The sequence below is a fragment of the Scyliorhinus canicula genome, chromosome 18 (genome assembly GCF_902713615.1).
Source record: "Scyliorhinus canicula chromosome 18, sScyCan1.1, whole genome shotgun sequence".
In the NCBI taxonomy this organism is placed as follows: domain Eukaryota; kingdom Metazoa; phylum Chordata; class Chondrichthyes; order Carcharhiniformes; family Scyliorhinidae; genus Scyliorhinus; species Scyliorhinus canicula.
The window spans coordinates 115006300-115029108 of record NC_052163.1 but is presented as its reverse complement, the minus strand read 5'-3'; the positions used below and the strand labels follow the sequence as shown (position 1 = coordinate 115029108).

General features: G+C 45.2%; 1 protein-coding gene across 7 annotated transcripts in view; it reads right to left on the bottom strand.

Annotated features, from left to right (window-relative positions):
• Positions 1 to 22809, bottom strand: part of gatad2ab (GATA zinc finger domain containing 2Ab) — a 143578-nt gene that overhangs the window by 84920 nt on the left and 35849 nt on the right. For 2 of the 7 annotated variants that reach the window (XM_038776337.1, XM_038776339.1), the window contains exons 1-2: positions 9717 to 9841; positions 1602 to 1669 (exon numbers count right to left, since the gene is read on the bottom strand). In XM_038776337.1, the coding sequence (XP_038632265.1) occupies positions 1602 to 1669; positions 9717 to 9793 (145 nt within the window). In that variant the 5' untranslated portion in view covers positions 9794 to 9841. Of the gene's footprint in view, positions 1 to 1601; positions 1670 to 9716; positions 9844 to 10615; positions 10665 to 22809 lie in introns of those variants that run through there. The other 5 variants (XM_038776341.1, XM_038776342.1, XM_038776344.1 and 2 more) reach the window with 4 other exon arrangements.

The window sequence follows — 22809 nt, the reverse complement described above, 5'->3', positions numbered from 1 at the left end:
AAATTGGCCCCGTGTGGCATATTGGGCATCCAGATTTGGCACATCTGAGTAGTGTTAAAGTAACATTAAGGGATTTATATTTGAATTGGTAGACATTAGAACTACGGTATAGATTTAAGGGCAACACAGTGGTGCAGTAGTTAGCACTGCTGTCACAGTACTTTTATTAAAATAAATTTAATGCACCCAATTCATTTTTTTCCAATTAAGTGGCAATTTTATTGTGGCCAATCCACCTATCCTGCACATCTTTGGGTTGTGGGGGCAAAACCCACGCAAACACGGGGAGAATGTGCAAACTCCACACGGACAGTGACCCAGAGCCAGGATCGAACCTGGCGCTGTGAGGCAGCAGGGCTAACCCACTGCGCCACCGTGCTGCCCTGCTGTCACAGTACAAACTTGCCCTGCTGTCACAGAGACCCACGAAGACACGGGGTGAATGTGTAAACTCCACATGGACAGCAGGATTGAATCCAAGTCCTCGGTGCTGTGAGGCAGCGGTGCTAACCACTGTGCCACCCTTACTAAAAGGGGAAGTAAAGGAGCAACGTATTTTAATCTAATTTTTTCATGTTTAATAAATGTTGTTTTCTGGGGTGGCACGGTGCAGTGGTCACTATCCTTGGTGGAGTTTGCACATTCTCTACACGTCTGCGTGGGTTTCACCCCCACAACCCAAAAAAAGATGTGTAGGTTCGGTGGATTGGCCACGCTAAATTGCCCCTTAATTGGAAAAAACAATAATTGGATACTCTAAATTTTTAAAAAAATAAAGTTTTGTTTGTAAAAATAACCAGCCCTATTTCTCATGCAATCCTTCTTGGAGCATATTCGGTCTTAAATTTTTTTTTTAAATGTTGCGGTTCTGGTCTAGAAGTTTAGCCAGTTGGGATCTGGTCTGGTGTCTATAACACAATGCAACTGCAAGCTCATTAGGGATTGCTCAGCATGGCAGCCAAAATACCAGTTTGGCTGAGATTAATGATTATTTTTTAAATATATCTTAGTCAACAGGTTTTGTTTGGTTAGCTACTACACCACATCATTATAAAACAGTGTCCTTTCACAAACCAATGATTGGGAATTGCACCATTTCATATCTCCAGGGGCATTAACACTACTTGTTGTATACTTTCCTCCAACATTATGCAGCCCATCTTAATCCTTAGTCTTGGTCCTGACTGCTGTGAATAATGTAGGAGGCCTAGCCACTGGTGCAGCTTCACCGTGGGATGCTTCCTTGTGGGGAGAGTTCCCATACTTGGCACAGCAGCATGTGGATGCTAAATGAGCAATGGCACTGCACTTAACGTGATGTACTGGGAACCATAGGACCTAACACATGGGGCCATGCTGCTGCACACTGATGGTAGTGTGTGTAGTGGCAGATTTCCTAAGCATGTGGGCGCAATGGCAAACAAATCAAAAGGTGTGTTGGAGAAATTAGCTTGGGAGTGTGCAGTAACAATAACTAGATGTCATAAACCACAAGAACCAAACTCAGCGAGGTGCTGCACCCTTGTCAAGATCCAAAACAATTCAGCTGTCACCAATGCAGTTAACCTTGCTAGACACAAAGATCAAATACATTCACTCACCTGGCAAGTCTTGTAGAGCCATTTCCACGGGCAAAGGGCCTCGGTTTCCAGAGTAGCGACTGTCCCCCCTAGTTTGACAGAGAAAAATCTTGTATTAGCCCTGCTTCCATACTTCAGCTCTTTGACAGCTAGTCAGTACAAGCAGATTACAGATATAACATGACCTCAACCAGAGGCCAAATTTAGCACTTCCAACTCACTGTAGACCAAAAGTCAAACTGAGGATTTGCTAATCCAGACTGTGACTTCCACACTCTGTTTGAAGAGTTCTGTAAACGTCTTTCAGCAGCAGTTTACCGAAATAGCTATCCACTCATTTGGTCATATATCCTTGTAGGAAAGCTTGATGTGTTTTGGTCCAATAGACAATGTTTTAAAATACAAGAACTTTTAACTAACAATAATCTAAGTCTATGTTTTGGAACACTGTACTGAAAAATAGAAGTGGAGCCTCCAACACTAACCATTTGCTCAAAGGAGAAAATACGTCCCCCCCACCATAAGACCTTTCGGGAAATGGTGATTTTCCCACCCCTCCCTTGCAATGATCTCATGCTTTTTGGTATTACAGTCTATTCTCTAATGTAGAAGCAATACTCCATAAAAATAGTTGGTTAGGAGTGGCCTGAAATCTTGGGGTCTGATTTAATGGTCTTGTACTTCATAGGAAAATTGAAAATATGGGCCTATGGGCATTGGGAAAGGGCAGGAGGAGGTTAGGAATGTGGAAAGAGGTGACCGTTGATCATCCTCAGTAATTCATCATGGATAACCATGATTGCTTCCGGAATTTCAGAATAACTTTGCAACTGTTCTTCACCTGCAAATTGGTCACAGGTTCTGCTTCCCTCAGGAGTCTGCTGGCAGTCATCGTCAGGGCATTGCACATGGGAGTCTTGTAGTATATTCACCCTTTTCTACAAAACTACCCCCTCTATTTCCTTCCCCCAAACACAATGTAATCTTTATTTACAAGGATGGGAATGCCAGCTGATAAGTAGTGAATTTTTTGGTCATCCTGTGAGGAATCACACTCAATGGTGATGTGATGCACCCATTCTTATTTCCATGCTGATACTGATCTACTCTTGTCGGACCATCAGTTGAGGCTGTATTGCAAACAGTGTTCAGTCACAAGGCTGCTTCCAAACAATCGCTGTTTTTGTGGACACTGCTAGAGGCAGTGCAACATTAAAGTATGATGTACCCAAAGTATCGCAAGTGATTTTCATTACAAATCTTTTTTTCTCCAACCCCCTCTTTTCAAGGCAACTGGCAGTGGGTGTGCCTACAATACCTTCCTATGCTTTGTATGTGTGAAACTCCAGTGCAAGGAGCTCAGCAGGCCTGCTCATTCTTGGGGGTACATTAGTGGGCCTGCAAGAGAGTCCTGGAAAGGCCCCAGACTTTGTTCACTAATCAGTTAAGTAACTTCAGCTAGGGCAATGACTGGGCATCACAATAGGTACAGCAGTGGTTATATTAGACCCAGAATAAGTTCAAGTCCCACAGTTATTCCACATCAAGATGTCAAATTATCCCAAAAGCCCAACTAGTGTATTCCTGTCCGACAAGAGCAGGAAAAGCTTATATATCAGCAGCGAAATACTGCGAATGCTATCTGCAAAGTGCTGAAAACTCAGTAGGTCTGGTAACTATGGAGAGAGAAAAACCGGAGTTAATGTTCTTCAGCTCCAAAAATCACTTTGGACTTGGAACATTAACCGTCTCTCTCTCAAAAGCACTACCATTACCCAGCCCAGCCCAAACCTAATTCCATAATCCCAACACTTAACTGGAAAAGTGCAATTACTGAGGCAGGAATACCTTCTTTAAAAAATAAAATTGTCTTTGTGTTCCTCAATTGAGGAAGGAAGTAGCCACTGATCCAGCAGGGAGTTTTGTGCGCTTCGTAACACTCAGCTCTAATGCCCCATGAGCGAGCAGGCCTGCTAAACTCCTTCCATTCTGGAATTATAAAGAATAGGAAAGGCATTGTAGGCACACCCACTGTATGAATTTGTCTTTCAACACCAGGTTAAAGTCCAACAGGTTTGTTTCGAATCACTAGCTTTCGGAGCACAGCTCCTTCCTCACATTTCACTTTTAAAATTCAGACTAGGCCTTTCTAGCAAAAGGTGGTAAAAGTGTGAAATGCTCCCCCCAACAAATAAACCGATCATAGAATCTGTACAGTGCAAAAGTAGGCCATTCGGTCCATCGAGTCTGCACTGACCCTCTGAAAGAGCACCCAGGCCAAATCCTCGCCCTATCCCGAGAACCCCACCTAACAGTTGGACACTAGGGGCAATTTAACACAGCGAATCCACCTAACCTGCACATCTTTGGACTGTGGGAGGAAACCCATACAGACATGGGGAGAATGCGCAAACTCCACACAGACAACCTTAACTCAATTAATACTTTTAAATCTGCGATGGATATACTTTTGTCAGGCAAGGATATAAAATATGAGCAAAGGTGGGTAGAGATGGAGCATGGATACAGATCAACCACGATTTAACTGAATGGCAAAGCAGTTTGAGGGCCTCCCCTTGTGCTTATGTTCCCACAGTAGAATCAGCGGATACAAGCACTTGGCGGTTGGGTTTTGGAGGAAATTAAATCAGGTGGCTGAGGGCAAATATCTTGATCCTTTCAGGGTAAAATTTAAGGTACAACTTGGCGAAACAAGATTGTTAGCAAATAGCAGATACCACTTACCCTCTGCACTGTATGTTCTATGTTTAAAGAAGGGTCAGTAACCAGAGGATTTGAAATGGTTAGCTAAAGAACTGAAATGGACTGCCTGAAAGGGAGCGGAAGCAAATTCAATGGTAACACTTAAAAGAGAATCGGAAAATACTTAATAGATTAGGATCTTTCCAGGGGGAAAGATCAGGAAAAGTCAGATTAATTAGCTAGCTCCAATTGGATAGCTCTAATTGATCTACCAAAGAGCAAGCTCAGGCACAATAGGCTAAATGCTCAATTGTTGTGCTGTAAAATTCTGCGAAATTATGAGACACAATAATCGTAATGGCTTCAAGCCAGACAAGATAGACCTTTGTCATTCTATTGGAGAATAAATTTGTTGTGTTGCTGAGACTCAGACTGCCCATGGTGACCAGCAGATGATATGCGGCCAGCCACTTAGGCGAGATACCAGAGAGCAGCTGTACCTGTTGGACTGTAGACCAGTATTAGTCAGCAGTTCCAGAAGGGAAGATCTCAAATCTTCATGGCAGAACAAAATGCTATCATTTATTAATGCAGAAAATGTCACACTTTTCATCATCAGCTACAATTCAAATGAAACAAATGGGACACCAAAATTTACTTTCAAGATTTTTCTTTGAAGTAATGGCATACTTATTCTTACCACAAATTATCAGGAACTGCCCAAGTGAACACCTCAGCATTTTATTGAGTCAAGAAGGTTTTTCTTAGTTCCAGCAACTCTAAGATAAAGCATTTGCTGCTCCTGTCTTGATCACCGACCCATAATGGAAACAAATGATCCAAGTGAATCAAATAGAAATCATCCAAGAGGGAAGTTGATGCAGAGAATGGGAGAGTGGGATTAAGTCTAGTTTTCCAGATAGGCTAATGAGCATTCCAAAATGAAACTGAAATCCATTGCACTGTATTTTAACACATTTGCTTCTGACTGTACAGACCAAAGGAACTGGACCGTATTCTAACACACCTTTTTTTTCTCCTGCAAACAGGACTCCAAACAGTACTAAATATTTCTGATTCATCATTTTGTAAACAAATCACACCAGAATTAAGCAATTTACAAGCAAACTACAAATGTTGTATACAGCCACAATTTTCAGACCACATGCAAAAGAATGCCCTAAGATTACAAGCTTCATTAATTTAGTCTGTCCTCGTGGGTTTCGCCCCCACAACACAAAGATGTGCAAGGTAGGTGGATTGAACATGCTAAATTACCCCTTAAATTGGAAAAATATGAATGGGGTGCTCAAAATTTATATTAACATTTAAAATTTTTGTAGTCTGTCCTAACTACGGCGAAGAGGTTAACTGACTAAGCTTCTGACAAAGTAAACAAAATGGCTGCACTTAACCTTTTGAGGACCACAGTAGCTTTTCCCGCGATATTTTAAAAACAAGTTTTGTGCCTCTCTCAATTTTAAGAGTACTTGATATTTTGTAATTCCTGAAATTCAATTTTATTTTCTTGCTTTCATTATATTTCAATACTGCAAGTTGCAGAAGTTAAAGCACGTTCCCAAAATTAAGTGGTAAATTTTGCTTCCTTTTCCCTTATCAGAAAACACAATTTTGGACATGGGTGCTATGAATTTCAACAGCCTCAAAAATAAAGCCTTTCACCAATTGCAGCTGTAGTTCCTTTTTTACCAATTGCAGCTGTAGTTCCTTTCCAACAATGTAATCCTCAGTGTCTCTCACTTGCAGCGTATACAATGGAAATGTAGACAACTGCCTGTGTCTACTTAGCTTGAAGCTGATAGAACCCTGCAGTAGGTGCCACAGTCCCAGGGCAGTCCAACATTTGAATGCATCACTCACATTTGTCATCTCTCAGCCAGGCTACAAAGAAAGCTCTCTCAGTTGCAATGCCTCAAATATTTTTATGGGGGCAAGATGAAGCGGAGGTCGGGAGCAGGGAGAAAGAGATAACTGCCATACCCTCACCTCCATCGGTTTATTCCTCAGCCTAGACGTAGGCATATATTGGGGATTGGCAGGAGAGATAATGAGAATCACTATCTCCATTGTGCCCGAGCTCTAGAGGTTATGACCAGCTGAGTGCCTCAAGAGACACAGTTCATAGCATTTACAGTGCAGAAGGAGGCCATTCAGCCCATCGAGTCTGCACCGGCTCTTGGAAAGAGCACCCTACCCAAGGTCAACACCTCCACCCTATCCCCATAACCCAGTAACCCCACCCAACACTAAGGGCAATTTTGGATACTAAGGGCAATTTATCATGGCCAATCCACCTAACCTGCACATCTTTGGACTGTGGGAGGAAACTGGAGCACCCGGAGGAAACCCACGCACACACGGGGAGGATGTGCAGACTCCGCACAGACAGTGACCCAAGCCGGAATCAAACCTGGGACCCTGGAGCTGTGAAGCAATTGTGCTATCCACAATGCTATCATTCTTGGCCTAAACTCTTGCACCATTTTTAAATGTTAAACCTAAAATTGTTATAATTAATAAGACTGCAAGATATCGGAGCAGAATTAGACCATTTGGCCCAATGAGTCTGCTCCACCATTCGATCATGGCTGATCATTCCCATTCTCCTGCCTTCTCCCCATAACCCCCGATAGCCTCATTAATCAAGAAATATCTTTATTAATCAAGAACACCAGATTTATGCTTGAGGTGCCGTTACCTGCAGGGCTACAGACCAAGAATTGGAAGGTAAAATTAGACAGAATAGTTATTTCTGAGAACATAAGAACATAACTAGGAGGAGTAGGCAATTAAACCTCTCAAGTCTGCTCCACCGTTCAATATGATCGTGGCTGATCTCCTCATGGACTCAACTCCATGAGGAGTTCTCCGTAACCCTTCAACCCATAAATAATTAAAAATTTGTCTAACTTCTCTTTAAATTTACTCACTGTCTGAGTAGCCATCGCACTCTGGGGTAGCGAATTCCACAGATTCACCACCCTTGGGGAAAATTGTTTCTCATCATCTCTGTTTTAAATTTGCTACTCCTTATCCTGAGACGATGATCTCTCGTTCAAGAATGCCCCACAATAGGAAGCATCCATCTGTTTCACGTCTACTTTTTCCATACCGTTTATCACTTATATGTTATAAAAGTTCTGAATTATGTTGCAAAGACCCATAACTTCTATAGTGGAATTAGGTCACCCTACCGAGCGAAATCAAACCTGCAACATTATAAAACCACTGCATTTTTAAATCAATTTAATGTTGCAGAAATTGCAGGTTAGAAATTTTACTTGGGTGATGGCACACCGTTGGTATCAAATCAACTACCCGTCAGACTCTGTCTGATATTCAGTGCAGCACGGTGGCACAGTGGTTAGCATTGCTGCCTACAGCGCTGAGGACCCGGGTTCGAATCCCGGCTCTGGGTCACTGTCCGTGAGGAGTTTGCACATTCTCCCTGTGTCTGCGTGGGTTTCACCCCCGCAACCCAAAAGATGTGCAGGATAGGTGGATTGGATACGCTAAATTGCTCCTTAATTGGAAAAAATAATTGGGTACTCTAAAATTTTTTTTTTTTAAATACTCTGTCTGATATTCAATGCCAGTGACTCCAATGAATCTGATTACCTACGGCTGCACATAATGGACAGCTGATCTGATACTGTCTGACTTAGAATCATAGAAATCCTGCAGTGCAGGAGGCCATTCGGTCCACCAAGTCTGCACCGACTCTATGAATGAGCACCCTACCAAGACCCAATCATCCACCTTATCCCCGCGAACCCACCTAGGGGCAATTTAGCATATCCAATCCACCTAACCTGCATATCTTTGGACTGTTGGAGAAAACTGGAGCACCCGGAGGAAATCCACACAGCCACAGGGAGAACGTGCAAACTTCACAAAGACAGCCACCCAAGGTCTGAATTGAACCCAGGTCTCTGGCGTGATGAGGAAGCAGTGCTAACCACTGTGCCACCCTGCCATCCTCCTTGTGGCATTGCCTCAAGACAAATTTCTGCCCCCCACAACCATTAAAAGAAAATATTTACTCTCCGCTTGCTTGTTGGCAACAAGCACATGAAGGTAACTTAAATCAAAACTCTTTCACTTTCACATCTCCCTGAGCAAAAAGAGAAGATTCAGCCCATTAAATTAGCGCTGGTGCTGGCAATTGACTACTCTGATCTCAATTCCCTTGCACTTTTGTCTTGAATATTGTTGCTTTACAAAATGATGCGACAGGTTCTGCCTCAACAGCCATTTATGTGAGGCTATTAGAATAAGGAATGCTCATCATCCCTGGCCATGACCCGAGCCAATTCTACATCCTTCAGTAAATGTCTCACTGTTGAATTCTCAAAGCTTTTAGCAATTTTGAAAACGTAAATCACTTTTTCTAAGCAGTAACATTTTCATTTGTTCTTCACAACCCTTTCATTCCTGCCATCATGCTGATGAATCTTAAATAGCGTCATTCCAGGGGCCGTTTCTTTCTTACCCAGCAGTAAATAGTGAAAGTTCTTATAAGCATGCATGTTTTCTGTCTTCTAAATTGTGAATTCAGCCCCTCAACCTTTTCTGCCATTCAATTTGATCATGGCTTATCTATCTCAAGACTCCATCTACCCATCTTACTTCCAGTACTTTTAATATTCTTGCCTAACAAAAAAATTATTAATTTCAGTTTTGATATCTTACAACTGACTTAACCTCAAGAGTTTTGGGGGTGGAGAATGACAGTGTGACTCTTTATGTGAATAAGTGTTGCTGATATTCAGCAAGTGAATAAGTCATCACCCTGAACAGCCTGACTCTAATTATAGGGTTATGCCCCCTTATTCTGGACTCCCCTCAGAAGAACAAATAGTTTATATCAATCCTATCAACTCCTTTGATCATCTTAAACACCCCATAATCTTCAATATTCAAGTGAATACAAGGATAGCTGAGGCAAACACAACAATTATCTTCAAGTCATGGCATTGAACAACAGTTTTCTAGAATCAAAGCTAGCTGTGGGAGAAAAGTGGAAAACAGCGAGCACACTGCTACAGGGAGAATTATTCCAGTTACACTGCGGAAAATTAAGCAGATGGGAGTTAAAGGCTCAAGACCAGATCATTTGCCCATGCCCACAGCCAGAGGTGAATGGCTGTCATAGGAAAGTCGAGAGGAAGGAAATGAAGATAAAAGAAAGGCCTTAAAATAACCAATAAAGCTCAAATCACTTCATAATAACTAAGTGCAGACAGTTTGTCTTGGAGCAATATCAACAATCTTCCAAATTGGCAATCTCTTCTTTTAGCTTTTTCACATAATAGATAATACAAGTAATAGTTTTACTTTCTTCATCTTATATAAGTGAGAGCAAAAGACAACCATACGATGATTTAACGCCAACAAAACATGGTGGCATACCATATAGACCAGGAAGAGCCACAGGTTTGATCCTCACTGTATGGAGTGAACTGATCTCTATCAGAGCAGTGGAGCATTAATAAAGGCCTCAAGTCTCCTCAGGATTCTCCCCCAGAGTTGAAGAGGGAAGAAGGATGCAGAGGCGAAAGGATGAGAAAACAGCTAGTAATTCTGATCTTCAGAAAGTGCACCAGTTTAAACAGTCAAACAGTTTAAACTAATTATCTTAGCTGAGGCATGCAGAAAAGTGACAAGAGGCTGTCGGGCACATGAATGGGATATATGTTGGTGCACATCAGTAAGCCTCAGGAGGAAAAGGAGAGAAACCCGGGGGTTGGGGGGAGGAGGGGAAAGGTTGCGTGGGAGAAATTGGGAATTGTGACAATGAAGGCATTAATAACAACAAAGGCGCTGTGATTATCATCAATAAACCCTTTTTGAAAAAGATATACAATGGTCCACAGAAAGAAACACTGCCAATTACACTGAGTCCTGGAACAGCACCCAGTCTCAATAAACCAGAGCATGTGTGACAGAGTGGGTGAGACAGAGACTCTTATTTTGACACTGACGAGGTCTGGCTGCCAGTCGGGTTAAGTGTTACAACTAGGGCTCGGGGGGGGGGGGGGGGGGGGGGGGGAGAGAAGAGAAAAAGTCTAACACACAAACCCCATGCCCCTTAAAGCTCTCCCAGACTCTCTCCAAAACCTTTCAGGAGAACCTACAAAGAGTGCTGGAGCATTTTCTTTTCGAAGACTCTACAATGGGCTTTCCCGCAGCACGAACTCCCCAGTGGCAGAAGCTGGAGAGGGAAGAGAAAGGAAGGGAGGGAGGGAGGGAAAGGGGGTGTTTCCTTTAAATCACACTACAAGTCACTAAATGTAACAAACCGCACCTACCGGCGGTCCAGTGTGGTGGTCTGGCCAGGTTTGGAGACGCTCTCCCCTACCCCCAGCCCGTCCCCACTCTCTCTCTCTCCCACCCCCTATCCCCCCCCACCCGGGCTGGGGCTGCGGTCACAGCACGGGAGGGAGTCCCCGGTACTCGAGGTGGACCGCCGCACAATGCGCACGCGCGGGTTGCCCCCTCCTCCCGCCCCCAACCAGTTCTCTTAAAGGGCCAGGCCGCACCACAGGGAGAAGGAAAGTGCACAGCAACAACTTCAGACTGGCACAGAAACTGCCCAACTCGTGCAAGTTCCACAACGCCCACGTCCCACACTCTTCCCCATCTAGCTTTCCCGAGCTTAAATCCGGCAGCACATCCCAACTTCTTACCGCTTTCTGAGTGGCACTGAGAATTCAACTTTAACATAGAAAAACATCACAAAGCACCTACTTCTCAAAATGAGGTGGGGGTGGGGGTGGGGGTGGGGGCGGGGGCGGGGGCGATCTAAAAGCTTGGTCGAAATCAGGGTCCCAAAAAGAAATGGTGGAGGCGAGAGGAGCCTCAGCATTCCCTGCTGCTTATTGGAGGGCACGCCAGAGGGATGGAGGAGGAGGGGCAGAGGGTATGCCAGAGAATATGGTAAAACAGTGTGGGGTGCAATGCACAATAAATGGAGTTGGAGGCATAGAGTATGGGGGCGCAAATGTGGTGGCTACAGGGTGTCACAGAGATAAAGGGCAAGTATACCGAAGGAACCTAAACCTACCATTGAGAACTTTCGAAATTTGATGTGGTCCGTGAATCAGGAGACAACGATGATCAGCAAGGCCAGAATTGACAGATAAGCAGGAAGAGTCTGCTCCAAGATGGAGAACAGAGGTAACAGGTTTTGGATGAGCAAACAGTCATCGGAGGATGGAAGCCAGCTCGGAGAGCATTGAAATAGAGGTAACAGAGGCATTAATAAAGGTTGCCGCAGATGAGCAAAGATGGGGCCAGAGGTGAGTGCTGTTATATAGATGAAAGACAGGAATGAAAATGTATGGACCGCCCAGAACACCCTCCCTAACAGCACTGTGACTGCAATGGTTCAAGAAAACAGCAGATTCTGAAGGATAACTAGGGATGGGCAACAGGTACTGGCCTAACCAGCGACATCACATCCTGTAAATTAATTTTTAAAAAAGCTTTTGAGATGCAGAGGATGGGTCAGAAACCCTGCTTGGGAATGCTGAGGCTGTGAACAATCTGGTTTAGCCAGAAGTGGTGACCAAGGAGGGGTGCAATCAGTGGCAAGGGTATAGAGTATGTGGTGGTGGAGGAGGGGAAAAGTGTGCAACAGCTTTCCAACAGTGGAGAAGGGGTGATGAGAGGTGAAAAAAAAGTTTTAACTCCTATTCCTGACCTCTGTCCTGAAACCCCTTCTGGAATCTGTGCATTACTGGGAAGCCAAAAACATTTATTGTTCAGACAATGAAGAATGAACACTTTAGTGAGGTACCAGAGAACAATCCATGAGAAGCATACACCTTCAGGAGTAAAGGGGCATGGGGAAGAAACTGTGCTGTTTTCCCAGTAAAGCAAAAAGCATATTATCCCTTAGAGAATGATATTAAGTGGAGGATCTTTTGTTCTGCTAATATTTTTTCCCCTCTGAAAGATCCCTTGGGAGAAGGGCAAAAAAGAAAAACACATGACTTGGCCCAGTGCAAAAGGTAAGTGCAAGCATTAACGCGGAACTGACAGCTGTGACTCAGGCAACTCCACCTTGTCAGATAAGTACAAGGATGTGACGCAGCAGGGCTGGGGTCAATGAAAGACAGGTGTTGGTAATGGAAAATCTAAACCCTGGAGCACTTCAAACCAAATTGGTCTAACCCAGTTAAGAATCCCCTGTCCCATTCCCGCAAACCCACCTATCCATTGGACACTAAGGGACAATTTAGCCTGGCCAATCCATCTAACCTGCACATTTTTGGACTGCGGGAGGAAACCAACGCAGAGGGGTATGTGCAAACTCCACACAGGCAGCCACCCGAGATCAGAATCGAGCCTGTGTCTCTGGAGCTGTGAGGCAGCAGTGCTAATCATTGTGTCACCGTGTCGCCAATACAGGTCAATGAACAGCAGAGGTTGATTGGTAAAGGGAGCTCAATGCATCTTAGGATACAGGCAGCAAGATTTGACAAGCTGAAGTTTATAGAAGATGAGAGGCCAGTCATGAGTAATAGAATAGTCAAACGTAGAGGTAACAAATAAATGTATGAGTGATTTCGCAGATGAACTTGGGGAGGGGGCAGAGATGGGCAATATTATGGAAGTGGAAGTAGTCTAAGTAAATATTTAAAAATGTTGATCCACAGCTTAGTCGTAGGTTATAGGGCATGATTATAGAATCATGATTACAGGGCAAGGGCATTTTCATACATAAGGATTGACTTCAAACATTTCCCCCAGACAAAATTTATGATTTGGATTACCTATTAATGTTGAGTTTGAAAAACAAAGCATATTCAAAATAATGTGAACGGAAAATTTACCAGTACAAAAATACCAATGAGTTAAATTGTGATGGTGATTCTGTATAGACTGTAAATAAGCAGCAACTTGTTAGCTTGGCTCAGGAACATTTTATGTTCATTCCAGAGTAATGAATGTTATTGGCAAGGTCAGAATTTATTGCCAAACACTAATTACCCTCAAGCCACCTTCTTGAATATAACTGCATGGCTTGCTAAGCCACTTCAAGGGCAGTGAAAGCAAGATTCTTCAAAGTGCAGATCACGGGCGGGTGCCAGGAAGGCTGTGGAGCAATCAGTTACAGCATTCCCACGGTATACCCGATCACGGGAGAAGTGCCCCACGGCCACAACCGGCTTTAAATTGAGAACGGCGGCTACTGCCGTCTTTTAAAATGCAAATAAATGAGGCTGTGTGGGGTCCTCCAGCCAGAAGCGGCAGCAATGAGAAGGTCATGCACCCAGCACACACACTTGGCATCAAGTGTCCTCCAGGTACATGCTTTTGGCACCAAATTACAGAACGGCACTGCTTCCATTTTCCAGCTTCTGGCAAACAAGGCAAGTGAACTGTGAAGATGAATGTTTTTCTGAAAAGTAAGAGATGGTCAGAGACTCAAAAGGCAGTAAACCTATTGGACAGTGTCTTACAGGGTGCGCTGCTCAAGAGAGTCCAGGGTAAGACAGAGCAGTGCTAGCTCTGTAGAGCTCCAGAGCCTTTGGTTAACAACCTACAAATAAGAGACTTAACTCAGGAACAAGGCAGTATAAAGACGATTTCTTGAGGTATGGTTTTGTCAATTGTGCCTATGCAAATAAGGATGCAATGCCCATGTGTGTTATATGCAGAGAAGTGCGGCAAATGAGAGAAGTTTCAGATTTTGGAAGAGAAGTGGTGGCTGAAAAACTCCTTTTGAGGTTGAGACCCCAGAGTCAGTTGATAACTTACAGCTGACTCCAAACAAAAGGACAAAGCTGCTGTACATGACCCGTGACAGCACATTAAAAACATGCCAAAAGCCCATGAGGCATCAGCATTCTGGATTAGCATCTCCAGTATCCAGTATTGAGTAAAACAAGCATTTTGCTGCTATTGCCCTTTACAACAACCTACATGTGCGAGGTTGGATTCCCCGTTCTCACAAAGATGAAGACGACGCAAAGGAACTGGCTGAACTCTGCACCTGATATGTGCATTGCCCTCTCCTCCAGTGAACCTGATTGGAGTGCGATCTTGAGGACCAAGCAGGCTCCCCTTTCACATTAAAAGGTGAGCAAATGTGTGTGTCGCAAAGGTCGGCCGGCGTGGACCCTCAAGGTCGATTGGTCGGCAAAAGTGGGTCCCAGGAAAAATTGTTTGAAAAACACTGGTTAAGTGTCACCCAACCACACTGCTGTCGGTCTGAAGTCTCAAGAGGCCAGACCAGATAACAAAGGCAGATTTTCTTCCTAAAGGACAGTGAACCAGATAGGCTATGCTAATCTATTGTTTCACTGTTATCATAAGTGATACCAACTTTTTATTCCAGATTTATTTAGTTGATTGAATTTAATTTCCTCAGTGGCTGTGGCAGGATTTGAATTCTCCCTCACAATCATTAATCCAGGCCTCTGGATTACTAGAGAGTTCATTGATCATAGAATTTACAGTGCAGAAGGAGGCCATTTGGCCCATCGAGTCTGCACCGGCCCATGGAAAGATCACCCTATCTAAGCCCATATCGTCACCCTATCCCTGTAACCCAGTAACACCATCTAACCTTTTTGGACACCAAGGGCAATTTATCATGGCCAATCCACCTAACCTGCACATCTTTCGACTGTGGGAAGAAACCGAAGCACCCGGAGGTAACCCATGCAGACACGGAGAGAACGTGCAGACTCCGCACAGTGACCCAAGCCTGGAATCGAACCTGGGTCCCTGGAGCTGTGAAGCAACAGTGCTAACCACTGGGCTACTGTGCTGCCCACAACAGAACGGAACACACACCTTTGTGCTGGGTTTGGCAGGGCCAAGATGATCTTTGTAGAGGCATGGTATGTCAATTATTGTTGTATTATTACATGAAACCATATTGTCCTGATTTAATTAAATAAATCTGATAAATTGTGGGTATGCAAGTTCACTTGCTACAATATATAGCAGCGTAAATGTTCTGTATCAGGCCTCATTTTACCTGGTGTTTGCATGATAAAGCCTCAAAAAGATAGAGATTCAAGAGGGGTCCTGTGCAAAGAATGGAATATACAATCCTGATCACAAGATCATTGGGTCATGGATGCATCTAAGCATAGTAAATAGACAGCAAGACTTTAGTTCGGCATGAGACAGATTACAGATATTGGATAACTCTTCGCCTATCAGTTCCGAAGCTGCCGTTTGCCAATTAGCGTCCAATGCTCTGTTAAAATGTGTCTGCTGTAGTGAGTTCAGCAACAACAGCCATCCCTGTAAATGGATCCCATGTGCCTTGTATTCCATTCAAGATGGTGTAGGAAATCAATTTTTCCTTCCTGTTTGAACGGCAATGCCATAACTATCATTCAGAAAGATTTATTTTCAAATTGCTCAGCAAGCTTTATCGCTCACAGTTAATACTTCTGAATCAACGTCCTTCAACGTCACTGGGTTAATGTCCTGGAATTACCAACCTCTCATAGCCAGGAGACCACCACATCAGCACAAGGATAGCAGCAAGGAGGCCAACGCATCTTGCCAGAACTCAGGATGGGTCATAAATGCAGTTATTCACATTCACAGAGAACAAACATAAAAATGAAGCTAGAATCTGAAACAGCAGCAGATGAATGCTTTGGAACACACTGGGCAATAATGTCAGGTATCGGTTTAAAATGAAAAAGTGTGCTTAACACTGAGGTGCTTCACGGCAAGAAGATTTTGATGGGCAGGTGAACTATGTTACACGGCTGCTGCTGGACTGGGTCCCACCTGGGAAAAGACTACACGGAATTCCAAAGCTACTTTGAACTGTGTACAGAATGGAAAATCAGCCGGAGAGGGAATCTGTAGCATCAGTGGCCAAGTTACAACTGTTCTAAAAATCTTGGTTATGAGGACTGATTGACGAACTTCTTCCAGGAATCCACACAGAGGGCCAAACAACAGGAAATGGATTGTAAGCCAACAGGAAATCAACGTTCTTTGGATTTTGCTAGCACAGCATCACAGCCATTTTGCAACCATCCACTATTGTAAGTGTTCTACCTCACCGTACCAAAATATGAAACCAGGGTAATCTCAGTAGCACTTCCACAAGACAGCTCCTTGGCTGAGACCACAGTTCCAACAATTTGAATTATTTTTCAAAGGCAGGCGACATGGTGGTGCAGTGGTTAGCATTGCTGCCTCAGGGCATCAAGGACCCGGGTTCAATCCTGGCTCCGGGTCACTGTCCATGTGGAGTTTGCACATTCTCCCCGTGTCTGCGTGGGTCTCATCCCCACAACTCAAAGATGTGGTAGCTCTAACACAGAGGGGAAATATACTGTAAATGGCAAAACTCTTAGGAATCTAGAAAGTCAGAGAAATCTGGGCATTCATGTCCATAAATCTTTGAAGGTGGCAACACAAGTGGACAAGGTAGTCAAGAAAGCATATGGAATGCTTGCCTTCATTGGACGGGGCATCGAGTATAAAAACTGGTAAGTCATGCTACAGTTGTACAGAACCGTGGCACGGCCGCACTTGGAATATTGTGCACAATTCTGGTCGCCACACTACCAGAAGGATGTGGAGGCTTTGGGGAAGGTGCAGAGGAGGTTTACTAGGATGTTGCCTGTTCTGGAGGGTGTTAGCTATGTGGAGAGGCTGAATAGACTTGGACTGTTTTAATTAGAAAGATGGAGGTTGAGGGGTGACCTGATAGAGGTCTATAAGATTATGAGGGGCATGGATAGAGTGGATGGGCAGGCACTGTTTCCCAGGGTGGAGGGGTCAGTCACCAGGGGCATAGTTTTAAGGTCCATGGGTCAAAGTTTAGAGGAGATGTGCGAGGCAGGTTTTTTTATGCGGAGGATGAGAGCGCCTGTAACGTTGCCAGGGGAGGTTGTGGAAGTAATACATTAACGGCATTCAAAAGGCATCTTGACAAACACATGGATAGGATGGATATATAGGGATACGGCAGTAGGAAGTGCTGAGGGTTTTGCGAAAGGTTGGTATCCTGACCGGTACAGGCTTGGAGGGCCAAAGGGCCTGTTTCTGTGCTATATTGTTCGTTGTTCTTTATGTGTAGGGTAGGTGAATTGGCCACGCCACATTTCCCCTTGCATGGGAAAAAAATTTAAAGGATTTTTCAAAGGCCAGCTAAATTCATTCAAAAATGATGTACAGTGTTATTATGACACTGCTTCCCTCCCCTCAATCTTTGCCAACTACAGACAGAGTCACCATTCCAACCAAAGTAAATCAACCATGTGATGAATGCAACTTACAAATTCCTGTCAACTTTACACAAAAATCCCCTATTCTGGACACTGTTCAACGGGAGTGATTTACAATCCATCCCGGACATCATGGGAAGGCATCAAGAAAAGATAATCAACCAGATCATTGTGCCCGCAAGACTGGAACTGCAAAATTTGAGTAACAAGACTTGAAGTGCATCTGATCAGCATTAATAAATGGACACAAGCAGTTCAAAGAATGTAAATTGACTGATGAAACTGTTTTGGGACAATTGGCACATTTCCATAAAAATTTTTTTTTTTTTTTTACAGCACCCAATTATTTTTTTCCCAATTAGGGGTCAATTTAGCATGGCCAATCCACCTAGCCTGCACACCTTTGGGTTGTGGGGGTGAGACCCACGCAAACACGGGGAGATTGTGCAAACTCCACACAGGCAGTGACCTGGGGTCGGGATCGAACCCGGGTCCTCAGTGCCATGAGGCAGCAGTGTTAACCACTGTGCTACCTTATTTCCACGATGCAGAGTAAAGTTGATTAGGTGGAATAAGGTTTCATCATCAGGGACTGCTCGAGAAAATGCAAACCATTGACATCTCCAGAGGATTTTCCCCACTGTATTCCAGCTCCATATTCTCAGTTTTCACCAACATTATAGTCCCTATTAGCTCAGTGATGTTAATTGATGTCTCTTCTGCCCCACTCTGTTTTCTCCAGCAATCAAGCCTCTTCGGGGGCATACAGGAACAAGATATATCAGGCAATGTTTGCAGCATTGAAGGACAAAAATTGAAACATCACAAGCCCATTGGTATCTCTTTTTTTGAAATAGCATGCAACACTGGACAACTAAGGGACCACTAGGCCTGGCAGATTTGATTTCCACCCAAGACCACGGAGTCCAAATATGTTACCCCACCATAGTTCTTCCTGGCTAAGCATTGACTACACATTGAAACTGGGACTGAGCATATGATTTAGTTCCATGCCAGACAACTCAGGCACTTTGTACTTGTACCCGTCTTCAATTATGTGGAAGGTTGGATAAGATGGGGCCATTCTCCTTACGGAAGGAAAGGTTGAGAGGAGATTCGATAAGTTCTCAAAACCATGAGATGTTCAGACAGAATAAATAGAGAGAAATTGTTTCTATTGGCAGAGGGCTTGAGCACCAGAGGGCCCCTCTGACAAAAAAAGCAATTGCGATATGGGAAAAATTAATTGATCCACATGTTCATGTTCTATGTTGTTCACAGCTCATCTTGGCCAGGCTGCTGGCTGATACCATAAAGTTCCACCACTGTCCAATCCGTTGAGACAATGTTAGTTTGGTATAATTGCACATTTAAACTGAGTGAACCTTGGAAAAGTACTTCACAGAATCCTCTATTTTGGAATCTTCCATTTAATTGCCTTAATTATACCACAGGACATTAAGTTTCATTTGATTGCATTGCCTGGTATTTACACCGACAAATGAATTAAAAGGGAGGTTCTTTAATGTGTGAAAAGAAACTGCTTATGGCCACATTGTAGTATACAAAAGCAGAGTAAAGGCAGTCATTTGTTAAGTCACTTCTAGCAAGCATAAATGAATCATGTTGCAAGCTTGACTACTCATCTTAAATTGGTTGTTAGTGTAGCTATTAACTCACTCAGGATTGTTCAGAAAGTGCTGTCCAATCGCAGAATCACATTCAACAGTAGATGTTTGTTTTGGGTTTTGCGAGTGTGGGTCGGTTGAGTCAGGGATCCATTCTCTGCAAGCAAGGGCAATATGTTCAAGTCTTGTGCCTTTTTTGAATTTACGAGGAGCTGGGAGCATATAGTTTCCTGTTGTTTTCTCCATCAAAATGCCTTGGCCAGAGATAATTTCAATTAACAGCACCCTTTTCTCCTGTAGTATAAACTGTTGTGATCGTTTGAAATTTAGTATTCTTGCATTTGTCCTGATAAGTCCAAGACAAAAAGCTTTGGTAATGTATCTCTTTTCAGCAATATTCAAATTCTGTAATACCAAGTGACTCAGTAAATTGTCACACAGTGATTCACAGAAGCATTTTCAAGCAATATTTGACACCAAGCCACAATGTGATTTTGGGACAGGTGGAGGTAGGTTTTAAGGGGCCCTTTAAAAACAAAAGGAAAGAGGTAGCAGATGGAGATGTTCAGGGAGTAAATTACAGAGGTAAGGGCCTAGGCAGTTGAAGGCATGGTTGCCAAATATGGAGTAATGAAAATCGAGTATGAATTGGAGGAGTGTAGAGATCGAGGAGGATTGTAGTGGGAGTTCAGAGATTGGAAGGAGCGAGGCCAAGGAGTGATTTTTGAGAACATGAATTACATTTTTAAAACTGCGGCACTCCAGAGTGGAAATCGATGTAGATCTGTGAGCAATGAGGTGATCACAATGGTGCAAGCTAGGATACGGGCAGCAGAGTTTTAGATGAACTCAAGTCTACAGAGGGCGAGAAATCAAAAGCCAGGAGAGTATTGGGATTGTCAAGCCTAAGGCTAATTGATAAGGCATTGATGAGGGTATCAGCAACAGGTGAGCCAAGATATATATGGAAATGAGGAATGTAAGGAGGTGGAAGTATGTAGTCTTGGAATGGAGAGGATATGAAGTCAGAAACCCAATTCAGGGCCAAATAGTTTGCCAAGGTTGTGAACAGTGTATTTCAACCTCAGACAATGGTTAAGGGACGGATGGAGCCAGGGACTCTGGAACACAGTTTGTGGAGACTGGAGACAATGGCTTTGGGTCTTCCTACTAGTTAGTTGGAAGGAATTCCTACTCATCCAACAATGGACACTAGACAAGCAGAGTAACAATTGGAGACAGTGGACAGGATTTTCCAGCCTTTGGCACCAGCAGGATCATCTGGTCCTGCAGACATGAAGCCCCCGCTGTGGGTTACCCAGCAGCAGAGGATGTGATTGATGGGTAAACCTGTAGACATTAGCAGGACATGAAGATCCTTCCACCGGCCAATGGTGGACTACCACTGAAAAACATGCCATGGAATATCCCGCCCAGTGCAGGGGTCCAGAGGTGTGGTGAGGGAGAGTTGGGTGATATAAGCAAATATATGGAATGTGATGCTGTTTCTTCAGATGCTGCAAAGGGGCAACATGTAGGTGAGAAACAGAAGGGGGACCTAAGGATAATTCCTTGCTGGATTCAAGGGAATGGCATCAGGCAAAACAGAGTTTCAACAGCTCCGAATTCTCTCCAGTTCCATCTCAACTGACTGATCATTTTAAATGTAATGCCCCTCATTGCTTACATCCCAACCAGAACAAATAATCTTTATTCCTTCATCATATTAAAAATTCTTCCTCATGACTTCCGGTTGCGGCTATGCGGAGCTAAGCCGCACGTTCGGCAGCTCCCGCTATTTAAGGACTTTTGGGCCGATTTGAGGGCCCCAAACGGCACTGTTTCGACGAATCCCGGTGGGGGAAGGTGTCTAGAGGAGCATTCCCCATAATTTATGGTGCTCACCCGGAGTGGGGCAAAGGAAAAAGCTGCAGCAGCTCCTAAAGGAAAGCGGGGGGAAGAAGGACAAAATGGCGGCCGGCGGAACACCCGAGGACTGGTGGATGTGGGCGCAGGAGCAGCAGGCCTCTCTTCTGCGCTGTTTTGCGGAGCTGAAGGCTGAGCTGCTGGACTCCCTGAACGCGACTACCAACAAGCTGCTTGGGACCCAGGCGGCGTCCATTCGGGAGTTGCAGCAGCAGGCCGCTGAGAGGGAGGAGGAGGCCGCGGTCCTCGTGGGGAAAGTGGAGTTGCACGAGGCACTTCACAAAAAGTGGCAAGACCGCTTGGAGGAGCTGGACGTTCGCACGAGGCGAAAGAATTTGAGGATCCTGGGCCTGGCGGAGGGGCTGGAGGGGTCGGATCTCCCAGCGTATGTGACCACGATGTTGAGCTCGTTGATGGGGGCGGGGTCCTTCCATTTGCCCCTGGAGCTTGAGGGAGCTCACAGAGTGCTGGCCAGGAGGTCGAAGGCAAATGAGCCCCCGAGGGCGGTGCTGGTGCGGTTCCATCGATTCAGCGACCGGGAGTGTGTGCTGCGCTGGGCCAGAAAGAGAGGAGCAGCAAGTGGGAGAATTCGGTAGTGAGAATCTACCAGGACTGGAGTGCGGAGGTGGCTAAGCGGCGGGCCGTGTTCAAACGGACGAAGGCGGTGCTGCATGCCAAGCAGGTCAGATTTGGAATGCTGCAGCCTGCGCGCCTGTGGGTGACATACAAGGACCGGCACCACTACTTTGAGTCCCCGGAGGAGGCGTGGGCCTTTGTACAGGCGGAGAAGCTGGACTTGAACTAGGGCCTGGGGACACACTATGGCCGTTGCTGTTTTCGCTGTTGCTGGTCTTTAACTTTGACAGTGTTTTTTTTATGCTGGTTTTCTTTTTGCTGTTTCGGGGTGGGTCTGTTTGTTGGGTATGGGTGTGGGGTATGTGGGGAATGTTGGGGGTTTGTATTTTATATGTTCTCTTCTGTACGGAGCTGGGGGTTGGGGTGAAACTGGATTTGGGGGAGCTGTGTCAGAAGGGTGGGGTGTGGCAGTGTGAAAGCGCGGACTTTCCTCTGGTTTCCCGCGCCGCGGGGCAGGGGGGGGCGGAGCTGGTGGTGGGGGCGTGGCCTCTACTGGTTATCTTTCCCGCGCTGAAGCGGTGCCAAGGTGGTGTGGCAAGAGGGGGATGACACCCATGCCGGGAGGGGATAGGTTTTGGCGGGAACTGCCGGGGTCAGCAGAAGTCAGCTGACTCACGGAAGTACCATGGAGGGTGCGTCGCGGCTAGGAGGGGTCCTAGCCTTGGGGGGGGGATACCGGGTTGCTGCTGGAATGGTCAGGAAGGAGCTGGTGTAGGCCGGGGGGGGGGGGGGGGGGGGGGGGGGGGGGGGTAGGGGAGAGGCGTTATCGCCATGGGGAACGGGTCGGGCAGGGGCGAGCTGGCCTGGGGCGAGCAGTCGACAAACTATGTCTAGCCGACGGGGGAGGGGGGGGGGCGGGTTGCCATCTGATCCGGCTGATTACCTGGAACGTGAGGGGGCTGAATGGGCCGGTTAAGAGAACTAGGGTATTTTCTCATCTGAAGGGGTTGAAGGCGGACGTGGCTATGCTCCAGGAGACCCACCTGAAGGTGGCGGACCAGGTTCATCTGAGGAAAGGGTGGGTGGGGCAGGTTTTTCACTCAGGATTGGACGCGAAGAACCGGGGGGTGGTGATTCTGGTGGGGAAGAGGG